Below are 15,167 nucleotides of genomic sequence, written 5' to 3'. Positions count from 1 at the left end.
GTGTCTAGTACCAGGAACAGACCCTGCTTCTGCTTACTCCCTGGCTGGGAAGGCAGACATTTAACAAGCAAATACAAATGCCAATTTTCAGAAAGCAGTCCATGTGAGATCCCAAGAAAACACAAGTCTCCAAGGATCAGGTTGAGGAAGAAGGCGGGGGAGGGGGTGTGAGGGGGAACAGGCAAACAAATTGAATATCACCTGATAAATGCTATACCAGCATATGGCCAAAGTGCTGTCAAAATACAAAAGAGGGAGGATTTAATTCTCTCTGGAAGTTTGGGTAGGGCATCAGAAAGGAGCCGAAATCTTCAGGGATGAACAGGCTTTCTACAGGCTTAAGATGGGTGCTGGCAACGATGGTGGTGATGGCGCTCAGGAAGGCATTTGCTCGGCTGGGGAACCCTGTGTACCCACTGTGAGGGCTGGATGACCATCAGACCACTTCCAGTGATTCATTAGCCTCTTGGCCAAGCACCACCATAGCCAGCTGAACCAGTTTGAATGGGAGTTGATATTTCAGGTCAGACCTCAGGTTTTTTTCCTCCAGAGTGGAGGGTTGCCAGGTAGAATGAAACGTGCCCAGTTAAATCTGAATTTCAGATAAACAACGAATATTTTTTTAGTAAAGACCCCAATATTTGGGACACACATATTAAAAAATATTTATTTGAAATTCAAATTACTAAAAACTTTGACTTGACTTTTTATTTGTGTATTTTATTTACTACATCAAGCAATCCTACCAGAATGGTAAGAAACTGGCAGGTCTGCTGTGGCACAGATAATAAATAACAAACAAAACCCCACCATGACCCCAGCTTTCTGTAGCCTTCCCAGCCAAAAGTCTCTCCAATTGGAAGCCAGAGAACAAGCTTCCAGAAAAGAGACGCTGTACCTAGACAACCAAGGCGCGAACCCACCCGACGGTCCGCAAGACCCGCGTTTAGAAGTGCGGTGCATCCTGGGAGTGAGTTTTCTAAGTTCGGATTCGCCTCCGAAGGCCACGGGACTACAACTCCCAGGAGCGCCAAAGAGTTGCTGCGAGGCACGCTGGGAGTACTGGTTTTACCCCGTCGAAGGGTCCCGGTGGGCTGCTTGTGTAACAAGAGCCCAAGGCCGATTTTTAGAGAATCTCAATATTCAGAATTCATATAAAAGGTTAAACCGAGGATTAGTGCTTTCAATACAGTGAAAACAAGTCTTCCGGAACATAGTGGCAACTGTGCAGGCGCCCGCTGACGTTACACCCCGCGCTGAAGGGTGGGGACTGAGCGTCACTCCTGCATGTGACCCCAGCGCCTCTTTGTGATTGGCTGTTCCGGGGGCGCGGCGCTCGGGCGCGGACGCCCCTGATTGGTGCTTCGGGGCAGCGGGGCGGGACTCCGGCTGCAGCCGCGGGAGGTCCGGACACTGGCGGCCATGGGACTCGCTGGTAAGTGCGTGTCTGAGCTTCCCGCGCCGGTACTCCTTGCCGCTTCCAGATGGGACTGAGCTGCCCTCAGGGGAGCGTGGCCGATGATGCAGGGGGCGAAGCCGAGCCGGCTTGAGGGTCGGAGGTCGGGGTCGAGGGTCTCCGGAGTCGAGTGGGGCTGAGGGAGCGCTGGGGCCGCCGAGCTGTAGCCGGTTCCGCGTCGGCTAAGGCGGGCGGGGCGAACGGCTCTGGGACTCCCGGCCTCGACCTCCTGCTCGCTCTTTGGCCGTTTTCCTCCCTTTGGGCCTGGCGAGACCCCGCCTGACTGCGCCGGGGTCGCTGACTGAGCGGGGTCATCCCTTCCTTGGCCCTGGCGCTCCCCAGCGACCCCTCAGCGAGTGAAGCTGGAACGGCGCTCGGCGGGTGGGTGGAAGCACCGTCCTTTTGACCCCAAGCCCCCGCCGGGTCACCCTAAGGCTTCTCTGGAGTCTCTGCTGATAATAACTGTCTAGGAACTTGTTGACCGTGGACTTTACGGCCGTCTCGCATTTGCCGCTCAAGTGGCTGGGTGGGGACCTTGGACCGATCGCTCAACTTGTCTGGTTTCTCATTCGTAAAATGAGAGAGGTATTCACTAGATCTCCAAGCCTTTCTTCAACTTTAAAATTTTAAGATTCTGTGATTGTGCCCTTATGAAAGTGTTAGGCGTGATAACCGTGATAGGCACATTTCTCACAGAACATTGCAGGCTAATGACAGAACTTTAAATGATTTCATTTGGTGCTTTACTCACTGTTTTCGTTACCATTCATCTTTTAAAATTGAATGGAACTGGCAATTCGGGTTTAGGTGACAAACCACAGTAAGAAAATGTTCGTGAAGCCACTTAAAAGTACAGACTTGAAGAATCTTATGATTTGGTAATATTGAATTGTAGTTAGCAAATTCAGCTCAACAAACAGTCATTGAGTATTTCTGAGACAATATTTAAAATAAACATGACTTTGTTGGAGAGAATAGACTTTGCACAAGCTGTTACTTTGCATTTTCTGAGTTTGCGGTGACATCAGAAACTCAGACCTTTAGGATGGCTTCCCATTGTATAGTTGAGTTTCTGGAGGCATGGAAATCTCATTTGTAAAGCTGAGAAGGAGTTTCACTCACTTTCCAAGATTCTCTTTAGCTTTAAATGTCTAAGAATCTGTAATCATACTGAATATTGAGTTGATGATTTTTGCGCTGATGATCTCGGGGACCCCTGAGCTGAACATTTCCTACTTTAGAGGTATAAAATGGCCCCAGATCCAGCCCGTCTCTAGTTTAGTTTTTATCTTTCGATTCCAAACTGAAGGGAGGGATACTCATGGAGGGAAGATATACATAACTGAAAGTTTAAGAAAATGAGGGGAATGGTTTGATTATCACCATTGTTGAACAGGGAAGGAGAAAATAAGGTGTGTGGCATGTGCTACAGGTGACACTTTAAAAAGCTGCTCTCAAAAGACAGTTCTAACTCCAGGTATATTTTAGTGTAAACCACAGACTTAATGCTAGCGAACTTGATGAGATTCATTGAGTCAATGGCTAAGCTCTAAAGTGGGGTTAGCAAACCTTTTCTGTCAAGATCCATATGTTTTATTATGTGAATGAACTGGTTTGTTAACCTGGCAAAGTATTCTATACTTTGGTGTAACAAACATTGTTTAAGATTATGTGTAACAGTATTTTTAGAGCAAAATTAAAATATAAGGACATGAAGAGTCTAGTTTTGTTGTATGACACACAGTAAGTACTAAGCGAGTAAATGCTGTCAAATGCATGAATTCATCATACGCTTTGTTTTATTTCTAGGGGAAAAGCTAACAGATTAACATTAAAAGAATATTTATGTCTGGATTTGGAGTGTGGAATGTATTTTGTCTCTGAGCTTAGATCCTTGTTTACTCTCTCTTTCAGGTACTAGAGGACACATATCTTAACTGGGTTGCTCTAAGGACTAATGCCTAAACCATCTCAGCATGGCCTGTAGAGGAGGAGTTGGGCATGGCCAGCGTCCCTCAGCTTCACTCTCCCATGTCAGCCCTGGACGTCTTTCCACGTGTAGAACCTGTACCCATAATATATGCATGGTGTCGGACTTTTTCTACCCAAATATGGGAGGCGTGGAAGGCCACATTTACCAGCTCTCTCAGTGCCTGATTGAAAGAGGGCACAAGGTCATAATTGTCACCCATGCTTATGGAAATCGCAAAGGCATCCGTTACCTCACTAATGGCCTCAAAGTCTATTACTTGCCTCTGAAAGTCATGTACAACCAATCTACAGCCACGACCCTCTTTCACAGTCTGCCATTGCTCAGGTACATATTTGTTCGGGAGAGAGTCACGATAATCCATTCACATAGTTCCTTTTCTGCCATGGCCCATGATGCCCTCTTCCACGCCAAGACAATGGGCCTCCAGACAGTCTTCACGGACCATTCCCTTTTTGGATTTGCTGATGTCAGCTCGGTGCTTACAAACAAGCTTCTAACTGTGTCTCTTTGTGACACAAACCACATAATTTGTGTCTCTTACACTAGTAAGGAAAACACTGTGCTAAGAGCAGCACTGAATCCTGAAATAGTGTCCGTCATTCCTAATGCTGTAGATCCTACTGACTTCACTCCAGACCCATTTAGGAGGCATGATAGTGTAATAACTGTTGTTGTTGTCAGCAGACTTGTTTACAGAAAAGGTAATGAAATGACAGCTACAAATGCACTGCACAGCCTTTCTTTCCTTGCAGAAAGCTGTTGAATATTTGTGTTGTAACGACTGTTGGGCTTTTTGCTTTGTTTTATGGTTTCATAACAACTTCTGCGTTAAATACAGCAAAGAAGGGTCTAATAATGTTTTATACATCTTAAAGGAGAAATTTCTGGAACAGTGGTAAATGCTATCCGCAGCCCCAGCCCCCCCACCCCACCCCCCCGATGTTTTCATAGTTATTTAAAAGGAAAAACAATAACCTGATGTTGTTTAATAGGTCAGGTCTTTTAAAAATTTCTGTACACATGCAGTAGCAAGTACAGGGCCCAGACCATCACATAACCCTTTCTTTTCATTGCAGATATTTTGAAAACTAAGAAAATCGCAAGGGTGAAAACTAAAATCAGCTGTAACTGTATTATTCAGGGATGACCCTAATGAATGTTTGATTTATAGCTTTCCTGTCGTTTTTATGCATACACTCAAAGTCAGTGAGCTTGTTCTGCACGTTACTGTTTTGTAGCTTGCTTATTTCCTTTAATCGTAGATAAGACGTTAATAATGAATTGGCACGTAAGTGCTAAAGGGGGGTCAGATAGCCCAGAGTCTGATCCTGGCTCCATCCTCCTGTGTGATCAAAGACAAGCTACTTGACATCTCCGAGTCTCAATTTTTTTCTATTGTGTGATTTGGGCAACATTGGTAATCTTGTGAGGTTCAGTGATGGTTCCTGTACAGTACTTAGCCCAATTTGTACTCGGTATGTGTCTGCTGTGCACAAGGAGGATTGTTTTAGTGCCTCTGCAGCACTTTATGGATGCCACAGTAGAATTTGTAGAGCCTTGCTGACTAAAAGTCTGAAGCAGTCCAGTTATTCAAAACAAAAATGATTTTCTGGATGGTATTTGAAAACCTGTCCAGCAATCAAAATTGTCACTAAAAGTGGGGAATTGTTAAAAAGATAATATGTAAACGCCCCCCTTTAAAATATTTTAATTTACTCAAAATATTATTACCATGCACTGAATCACCAATAATTTGGTTTAGGCCTGCAGGCTTAAGAGTACTGGTCCACTGATTTGAGCTGCATCTTCCTTCTTGCACAGTCACCTTTAAAAAGTATAACTTAACAGTTGCCAGTTTGGGTCTCTTAAATGTGGTGAGAACCTAAAGGCACATGAAGTCATGTACTTCTGGATTTTTCATTTGTTTTTGACCTTATACAGTGGTTCAGGATATCCCCTAATCTGACAAGGTTTTTTTTTTACTGTGTCTTTATTGAATTTTTCAAACCGTTCAGCTTAGTTCCACAGAAACTCATTTTGTCCATTTTTGTGCTATTTAAATACTGTAACAAATATAATAAAATAGGCATCAGACAGATTTGTGGACAAATGCAGCTGATTCTTGGTAAGCATGAAGCTCAGCGGTGGGATCAGAAGTGTCCCAGTGTACTAGGGAGTGGCCTAAAATCCAGATGTGGGCCTTGGCCACGAGGTTTTACCTTTGGAATGGAGAGCCTTGGTCCATGCAGTGATCCACTAAGCGGAGGTTGGTGAGAAAACTTCTACTGAACTGCGTTTTTGGGGGTGAAGGCAATGAAATGCTTCCATTCCTTACTTGAAGAAGATGTGAATGGAGCAACATTCTGTGTTCTGAAGCCCTCTTGGGATATTGGTAATGTGTTTGTTGTAACTTAAGAAATGTGCCTATTTTGTTTTTTCACCAAATAATATACCTTTGTGAGATAGCTAGCTGAGAAAGCATATGATGCGTGCATGGTCAAGGATCAGAGCAAAATTAACTTACCTGTTCAAAGATTGAACCTTTACCTTTACTTCACTAACTATGGTATTTTAACCAGCTGAGCTAACCACCAAAGAGTGAAGGTACAGCCTTTCCTGTTCTCAGTTCAGTCATTTAACAAATATTTATCAAACCCTTTCCGTATGTCAGGCACTGTGCAAAAAGTAACATTCTGAGAAGGAATGGCCACATCTGTAGTTCAAACGTGAGTAGTTGTATTAATGGTCCATTAATTATTAATAAATTAATTTCTTTAGGAGGTGTTCATTTGGACCAGATATCAAAGGCCACTGGAACATATTAAGTAAGAGAGAATAAATCAGAAGTCCTATTACCCAGGATCCCTGGCCTCTTCCCTCTTCCATTGAGCCTGTTTTGCTCTCAGGCAGGGTTTAGCAGTGCTCACGTGCATGTGCAGACATGCCCCACTTCTGCTCTAGTGCTAATGATGACTTACATTTATATTCTGCAGTTGATAAAGCCTGTACATGATACAGTACCTAACTTGACCCTCCCAGCAACTGTAGGGTAGATGTTATCTGCATGTAACAGACAAAGAAACTGAGTCTCAGAGGGGGTAAGTAACTCACCCAGGTTACACAGTAAGTAACAGATGACAAGCCTGAGTTGAGCTCTTCTGCAGTTAAGGTCTCCTGTTCCCTCCACCCTCAGCCCAGCCACCATTATCCTAGGTATAGATTCAGAAGATTCTATTAGACTGTGCTTTAGAAGCACTTCAGATCAGAGCTTTTCTTGTCCATTTGGTGAGAATATGGCAATTGAAAGTCCTTTGGTATGTTTCATTGTGTTGGACGCTTGCTAGAGGCACGAGAACATTTCTTATTATGGGGAAAAAACCTTTATTCTTAGAATAATAATATAGATCGTTGATAATATTAATCGTTTCCGTTTCTTTTAAAGTACTTGTCAGAATTAAACAACAATGCATTTAAAGCCCACCGCCTGGTATAGTAAGCCCTCAGTAATTGTAGCTATTGTTACTAATTATGATTATTGCTCTAGATGTGGGGTTTTGGGCTTTTTTCATTTAAAGAGTGGATTCTTAACCTTTGTATTAGAAGGGAGAGAGGGCAAGGAGGGAGGGGAAGGAAACAATTATACGAGGTAACTTGTTAAAAGTCATTAAGACACCTTCTGGTTTATCTAAAAATCCAGTTGATGGACTTGGTAATAAACTTGAAACAAAGATAGGTAAGATTTTAATGAGAAGCTTTCATAATTCAGAAAAGCCACATGTGGGGCTTCCCTGGTGGTGCAGTGTTTGAGAATTCGCCTGCCGGTGCAGGGGACGTGGGTTCGTGCCCCGGTCCGGGAAGATCCCACATGCCTCGGAGCGGCTAGGCCCGTGAGCCATGGCTGCTGAGCCTGCGCGTCTGGAGCCTGTGCTCAGCAACGGGAGAGGCCACAACAGTGAGAGGCCCGCGTACCGCAAAAACAATAACAAAAAAAAGCCACATGTGAATTTATGTTTGCTAATGCAGTCATATTTTGAAAATACTAGCAGAGTTTACGTAATAAATCCTACTTGGAATTATTTAATAAAAATGACCCTATATATATTATTTCTCCTACCATCTTTTTAATAATTGATCTGCCTGTATTTGGGAAGATTGATAGAAGTGCAGTTCTTGTGTATGTATGTGTATGCATTTCTTTAACTGGCTTATTTTACATTTACTTTTGAATGTGTATGATTTGTACTTGTTAATGAGCTAAATTCTTAAACATCAACACTACTGTCACTTTGGATTGCTACTTTCAGACTAGTAGGGCATGATTTATTTTGCTGCTTTATATTACCTAAGGTTGTATAAACATAAGAAAGTTTCATTAAAAAGAAAAAAAAGGACCAAGATGCACCCTTTTGTTCTGCAGACTGTAATGATCTGGCAGTGGAAGTCCTGCCACCTTCATTCACTGTCATTCGGGGGAAGTGGGCTGTAGCAGATTTGGATGGACTCTTACAAATTTTGCTAATACCCTAGTGTTCGCTGCAAAGTCCTCTGTACAAACTGCATTCTCAACACAATGGAGGCAGCAGTCATATTTTGCTCCTTAGCCGTTTCCTATAGTAGGAAGTAGAATCATAACGCTGGTAGAATTTTGTAGGTGAAAGAGACCTTGGACTTCAGGTACGTCGGTCTGTTCATTTTCTCTTATCAGGAAAGTCCCATTATCAGAGTTTGCTCATAAAAAGGCTGGGTCAAGACCCAGATCTCCAGTCAGCTCTCCTGCTCTGCAGAAAGTTTTAACTGAAATGTAAGCTACCTCAAATGCCATTTTTTAGCAGTAGGTGTGTAAACACAGGTGAATAACCTACAACACAATGTTGAAACGGAACAGAATAGTCCACGAACTGGGTGTGTGGAAGGTACCCATGGGTGTCAGTGTATATATCCTCAAGAACTCTTGGGGGACCCCTGGCAGTTTGAACGATTCCACCATTCCAGGAAAGGTTTGAGAGAATTTGTTTCTCTCCTTAAGTAAGGGAGGCATAGCTAATATGACTTTTCAAAGTGAGTGGATTCTCAGAAGTTCTGATAAAATTTTTTTTAAGGTTAATTATTGATAACTCAAACATTCAACTTGATGTTTTCAGGGACCGATTTGCTTAGTGGTATAATACCTGAACTCTGTCAGAAATATCCCAATTTAAATTTCATAATTGGAGGAGAGGGACCAAAGAGAGTCATTTTGGAAGAAGTACGGGAAAGATACCAGCTCCATGACAGGTATTGATGGATTCCATATTGTCTTGGGTGAGAAAATATCAGTTACCTAAAATTGGTTTTGGCTACATGCCTGCATTAAGTGGGCTGCTTCTCCTACATGTACTTGACATTAAAATGTAATGCAAGGCCTATTTAAGAAAAATTATATAAAATGGGGAACCCTAGTTAAGGAATTCATAATTTTATTTTTTCTGTTAGCCCAACATTATCTGACTTTAGGGGGCCCTGGTTGGGGCACCCGAGAATGCACAAAAAAACAGCTATTTGATTGGAAATGTTTGCAGATTCTCAAGCCATACTGAGTTGTGATTTAAATAGCACGGCCCAAATCATGTAAATTGCTCTGCATGTACAGATTCGAACATTTCTCTTCCTCGGTAACTTAGTTAACATGTGAGCTGTGTGCATGTGAAGCATCAATTTAAAAGGAACATTTTCCTGTTTAGAAACGACACTTTAACATTTACTCATCAAAGTGTATTAACATTTTCATTGAATGCAGACTGATTTTGGAGAAGATGAAATTTGATCTGTGTGACAAAAGTTAGAAATATGTTAGCTGTACAAGCTTTAACCAAACAGCTTTATATGACTTCCTTTTAGATCAGAGTTGGGTGATATTAATCTTTTGAGATGGAAAACATTAGAAGCAGTAAGATTCTAAGTATAATATGAGTAGCACACTTGGCTTATAAATGGTATTTCTTTTGTAGCATGATTTTTACTCCCCTCTTTTTTCTCTCGTTTCAAAAATCAGAGTGCGTCTCTTGGGAGCCTTAGAACACAAAGATGTCAGAAATGTCTTAGTTCAAGGACATATCTTTCTTAATACTTCCCTTACTGAAGCATTCTGCATGGCAATTGTGGAAGCAGCCAGTTGTGGTTTACAGGTAAAAAGCTTTGAGGGCTTATTACACTGTTGGGGTCTCTGTATTTGTATTTTGAAAAATAATCAGATGCAGTCTGTAATATTTTTTTAAATTGGTATTGTTTATTTTCCTGAGAGATGAATTATGGAGGATCACATGTTCTTTTTTCCTTTTTAAGGTTGTAAGTACCAGGGTTGGTGGAATTCCTGAAGTACTTCCAGAAAATCTTATCATTTTATGTGAGCCTTCTGTAAAATCTTTGTGTGAGGGATTGGAAAAAGCTGTTTCCCAACTGAAGTCAGGAGCATTGCCGCCTCCAGAAAATATCCACAACATCGTAAAGACTTTCTACACCTGGAGGAATGTTGCGGAGAGAACTGAAAAAGTATGTCACATGCTAAGAGAAGGGTATTTGAAGATTGTGTCTTGAATTCTTACTTGATGTTTCACATACACACTTGCTGCTTTTATATAGGTTTACCATTTCTGCTCTATTGCTTAAGTTTATGAAGTCTCTTCCAAGTGAAAAGAAGTGAATTCTGTATTACTTCTGGTATATGTTAGGCTAAGTTTCTAGTCAAATCATTGCATTTGACATCTGAAAATAGCAGTAATGCAGTATCTAGACCTTTCATTAAACTGGGCATGCAGGAGTTACAAAATTTTCTAGAAGTCACAACAATTAGAGGCAAAACTAATATTAAGATCTACTCTTAGACATTTTCTTGAGGCTCTTTATAATTCTAAAGCATATAAGTCTATTAGAAAATATACGGTTTTGCTTAGCCCGATTGTGGCAACTTATAAGTTACAAATAGTTAATCCAGGCTACTTCCTAAAACTCCCGTGTCACTTTTGCTAGCTGCTGTGATTTTTCTACAGGAGAGGGATTTTTGCATCTTTGGGCTGATTGAGAACATAGTAAGTTAGAATTCAAAAAGCACGTGACAAATGTTGGCAATAGGATCACAAATAAAAAGCAGCAGTAGAAAATTGGTAAAAGGACAGGTGCAGGAAATAGGTTAATGCCCTTAGGTGGGAGAGTACAGTTGTAGGAAATGCTTCCGTATTTCGAGGTCAGGACTTCATTTATTCTACTCAGTTGTGTCCTTTGTTTAAGTACCTCTCATGACTTCGTCTGCCTCCTGCCTCTTATTATCACATAGCAAGCTGGATGGAAACGCTGTGCTTCTTAGAAATTGTGACCCAGAAAGACAGTTGGGAGCGTGGAGAAGGTAGTGCTTTATACTCTCCTTGTGTTCAGTGGAGCAACTAGTTTCTAGCCCAAAGTAGAGAGCAAGATGGAGCCGAGTAAGCAGAAAGGCTTTCTTGCTTGGTTTAAATTGTAAATTCCCCTACGTAAGGTGAGCCCCGATTTGAATGGAAATGCAACAAAACTCTTTTTATCTCTAAAAATCGTCATACACAGTTTGCATTGAAACATGAGAAGTTTCAACTAACAAACAGTTTTGACTGAAATAGCTCTGAGATAGCCACTTTCTAGAAGTTTTGCAGTCGCGCCACCCGTATGAATTAAGTACATTTCCTTGTTTTCCTTTGGAAGTTGGGGTGCAGCACTGATTACCTGCTGGGAGCGCGTGGCAGAATCGCCCCGGGAGCCTTTTCGGGCTCTGTCCAGTTCATCTTCCTGTGCCCACTGCTGGATTCTAAAGTGACCCTTTAGGAGCAGAGGGGATATGGGAATGGTGGGCAGGGATATTTGGTTAGGCAGGTTTTTTCAGTGAAACCCACCCTGATTGAGGACCACATCTCTGTAATTGTGCCTTTACCTTCTTGATCAATGTCGTGTAAATCTCAGAAGTTTGCGCTGTTGTACATAATAAGTTTGGGGCAGAGAACTACGGTGACAGTTTGTCAGCTTGTGTTAAAGGAGTGCATTAGGGTTTTTTTAAAAACCACGAATTTTCTTTTATTTAGGCTTAAAGTAACAGTAGGACGTCTGTATTGTTTTCAGTTTTACAGCCTGGCAGTTTACAGTACACATTCCGAAAAAGACGTTAATCCTTGTCCCTAATGGATTGTCCTCCCTGTCATTCTCTCCCTAGTAGCAAATTGTTATTTTGTCACTTGAGATCATGAATTAACTGACTTAGAAATAAAGGTGGACGCACGGGTGAGTTTGTAGTTGCTCTTTTAATTCTACCTGTTCCACACAGGATGTTTGATCCCTTTCAACTCCTTAGTTTAACTGCTATTTAGAAAAATTGATCAAGAAATTAAATCAGCATTCATGCTGGAAACATACTTTTTCATGTATAACTCGCCAGTCTCAGCATACCGCTCGATACAGTTCTGACCACAGTGTATTCCCAATGTCCTCGGGGTAGAGGAGCTAGATGAAAACAGCCCGTACCTTTCAGAGGCCGTTGACCTTTAGAACTTGCTCTGCACGTCAGAACTTTCTTGAGTTCAAAAGGAGATGGTTTACAGGTCTGATAACGTGAGCGTGACCACAGGTAATGCCCAAATGCAGTTAAAAAACGTGAATGCCGGCCCATTTTATGAGTTTGAAATAAGTATATTCAAGGACCTTTGTTTTTTTCTTTAATATTTCAGAGTTTAGTGCTTAGCAATACTTTAAAAAAGCAAGCCACCTACTACCAATGCTCAGCAATAAACTTTATTTTGTTTGCCACTGTTTGACCTATACTATCTACCAAAATTTCCCCCATCTCTTTCTGCTCCTTTTACTTGGAATCCGTGAAATGTCTCTGTATATTCTCCCCGTTTGTGCTCAGCAACACGGCGTCACTTGGGTGTGGAAAGAGGAGCCTCTCTGTACCCAGAAGCACACTAGATTGTTAACTCTCTGATGGTAGTTGAGTCAAGGAATCTTAAAGGGCCAGTCCTTCCTCCCTGCTTGGGGAGTCACTGCTGAAGTAAATATGGCCTCGACAGGTGGCCCGCAAAGCCGCTCCAGCGTCTCAGGACTTTGGAATTCTCATAGTTGGTTAAATATTGATGGGGATCCCCTAGGGGACAGGAGCCGTGGTAGATTCATCTTTGTACCACACGGTATACATATCCCAGTGTTTCATCCAGAATAGGCACTCCATAAGTGTTGTCTCAAATGGCAATACGTAGTGTAATCAGTTTCATTCGTCACATTTCTGTAACAACAGTGAAATGTACGCGCCTTCTGTTGCCATCTCTAAAGCACTCCTGGTCTGTGCAGGTCGTTGTTTATTGTGGCTCACGGTGCTCATTCTCGGCTCTCTCCCGCCAGGTGTACGACCAAGTGGCAGGAGAAGCTGTGTTATCGATGGACAAACGACTGGACAGACTCATCTCTCAGTGTGGCCCCTTGACAGGCTGCATTTTTGCTTTGTTGGCTGTATTCAGCTTTTTCTTCCTCATTTTCCTGAGATGGGTGACTCCGGATTCTATCATCGATGTTGCAGTAGATGCCACAGGGCCAAAGGGTGCCTGGACTCATCAGTATCCTTACAGGAAAAAGGTGGACGAGAACAACGAGGTATCTAAAACCAGGTAGAAGAAAGCCTGGATTGTGAGATTTGAAACACTTGTAATAGTTCTATTAAGACTATTGAAAATAACCTTGCTTTTTTTCTTTTTAAAGTTAATAGTAAGTTATGCTACCTCTTTATCATTCCGTGTTTTATTTTGAGGAAAGATAAACACTTATGCAATTCCTGAGTGTAGAAACTCCTTGCACTTATTTAAAATTTAGGAGAGAACATTGAAGCCACTCAGGTATGCAATTTTTCAGACTACTGAAATCCCTCTAGCAGAGATGTTTTAATGTTATATTTTGGGAGCTTTGGGTGCTGAAGGGCCAAACGTTTTCTGGGCATTTTTTGGCCAATTTTAAATGTTCTACCATTAATTAGACATTAACCAGATGTTTACAAGTTTTCTTTAGGGAAGTACAACAACTCTGTGAACTGTTTTAAGTTGTGTTCATACTACATTTATTAGACACTTAAGTCGTGTTCTTAAACTTTTATTGGGTATGCTCAGTAAGTGTTCCATATGATCAGCAGGTTTCTTGAGTAAAATGGGCTGTCAGCGACCAGCATGTTTTAAGCACCTACCAGGCATAGAACGTTGAACTAGATGCTTCCTGCGGTAAGGACCGGGGGTGGGGGGTGGGGGGTGCATTCGCTCTTTGTTGATCAGTCAGATGGCTCACTTCGTCATAGTCAGGTTTGACATGAAGTGCTAAGATATCCGCCATGCCGAAAATGCTCATGCTTTTAATGCCGGGAAAAAATTGCCGGCGTACTCTCAGTTCTTCTTTAATCCTGTTGGATGCATTCTCCTAGGTTGAGCCTTCATCTTCGCTTGTGTGTATGAAAATACTTTTTGCTTTTTAAATACTAGGGACCGATACCACTGTTGATGATAGTGCAGAGAAACCCTCCACATCTCGCAGTGCATAATTGAGTCCTGTCAATGCCTTCTTGTTTTCCGAGCGCAGTGTACGAGGTGTGCCATCTCAAAATCAGCTGCTACCCTGTCCCTTTGATAGAAGTCACTTCCCTTCACTTGTGGCCTAGCTGATGCCTGATAAGTATTGTCAGTGTGCAGAAGTCTTGACCCCAGAATGTTTTGTTTATAGCCAATTGAGTCTGAAAATTTTAGGAACACAGTCTCTTTGTGGATGGATGTTGTTAACTGTAATCGTTGTGGCCCATAGCCATGGGTTTTTAAACCCCCAGTTATCCACATGGTGTGTCTTATTAATTCTTTGAACTCCTTAGAATAAGTTTTTGTGATTAAGGACCGTGAAGTCACAAGAATGAGGCACTGGGGGCGCGCTAGTTAGATGCTGGCAGTATTGCGATTCTGTACAGGATTTTTTTTTTAATGACAACATTCACAGAACTTCTTTTGAAAAAGTATCTTAACATACCTACTAATTGGTTGCCACTGATACATAAGAAATATATTTGTGTTTTGTACTAAAACACAAATGCAAGAGTGCAGTTTTTAAAATCTAGAAGTTAGGGGTTCTTTTGTTAAAGAAAAACAGACTGACCCAAACCATTAAATCTTACTGGGATTTTTATGTGTAGAAACTGACTTATATAAATATGAAATAAACAGTGCCAATATTCATGATAAAGCAAGAAACTGTAACATTTGGTTTAATTTATTCTGTTCAGCAATTTTTAAAGGCATACTGCTGTTTTTTCTTGTATGTTATTTTTGTTTCTTAGCTTTTTTTTCAGAATTGTCTATTAAATTGCCATTTAGTTCAGATGGAAAATAAATAGGATTTAAAGTTCTTGCATGAAACATGTAATTTGCATATTTTCCTTTTTTTTCCCCCTTTAGCAAATGGAAGTAAATTTGCTTGTTCTAGTAAATCTTAATTTTCAGGCTTCCTGAATACCTAAATTGTAACTGTCATTGTTGCACTGGTCAATATGTGGAAACATATTGTTCTGCCCTGCTACTTACATTTATTTGAAAGTGAACTTGCAGTGATGAGGAATTTATGAAAAATATATTGTATTTCTTTGGATGTTCCAAAAAGTAGCACATGTAAAACTGATTTATGGAAACATGCTACATGTCCAAAAATAAA

At 41.4% G+C, this 15,167-nt stretch overlaps 1 protein-coding gene across 1 annotated transcript; it reads left to right on the top strand.

Moving 5' to 3' along the window:
• Positions 1-1,406: 1,406 nt before the first annotated feature.
• PIGA (phosphatidylinositol glycan anchor biosynthesis class A) lies at positions 1,407-15,167 on the top strand. The gene is made up of 6 exons (XM_082681005.1): positions 1,407-1,435; positions 3,371-4,150; positions 8,591-8,723; positions 9,481-9,613; positions 9,771-9,977; positions 12,840-15,167. The coding sequence occupies exons 2-6, from the start codon at positions 3,433-3,435 to the stop codon at positions 13,104-13,106; spliced, it is 1,458 nt and encodes a 485-aa protein (XP_082537131.1). The 5' UTR covers positions 1,407-1,435; positions 3,371-3,432; the 3' UTR covers positions 13,107-15,167.

The sequence above is a fragment of the Grampus griseus genome, assembly GCF_964374135.1.
Source record: "Grampus griseus genome assembly, chromosome: X".
Lineage (NCBI taxonomy): Eukaryota > Metazoa > Chordata > Mammalia > Artiodactyla > Delphinidae > Grampus > Grampus griseus.
The sequence above is the reverse complement of the archived record's forward strand: the minus strand, read 5'-3'. Positions and strand labels throughout refer to the sequence as shown.

Bases quoted from the DNA above. Each gene is read 5' to 3' on its own strand.
- PIGA (XM_082681005.1), top strand. From the start codon at position 3,433: ATGGCCTGTAGAGGAGGAGTTGGGCATGGCCAGCGTCCCTCAGCTTCA. The intron at 4,151-8,590 runs GTAATGAAATGA...TGATGTTTTCAG, and splicing joins CAGACTTGTTTACAGAAAAG to GGACCGATTTGCTTAGTGGT. The intron at 9,614-9,770 runs GTAAAAAGCTTT...TTCCTTTTTAAG, and splicing joins CAGCCAGTTGTGGTTTACAG to GTTGTAAGTACCAGGGTTGG.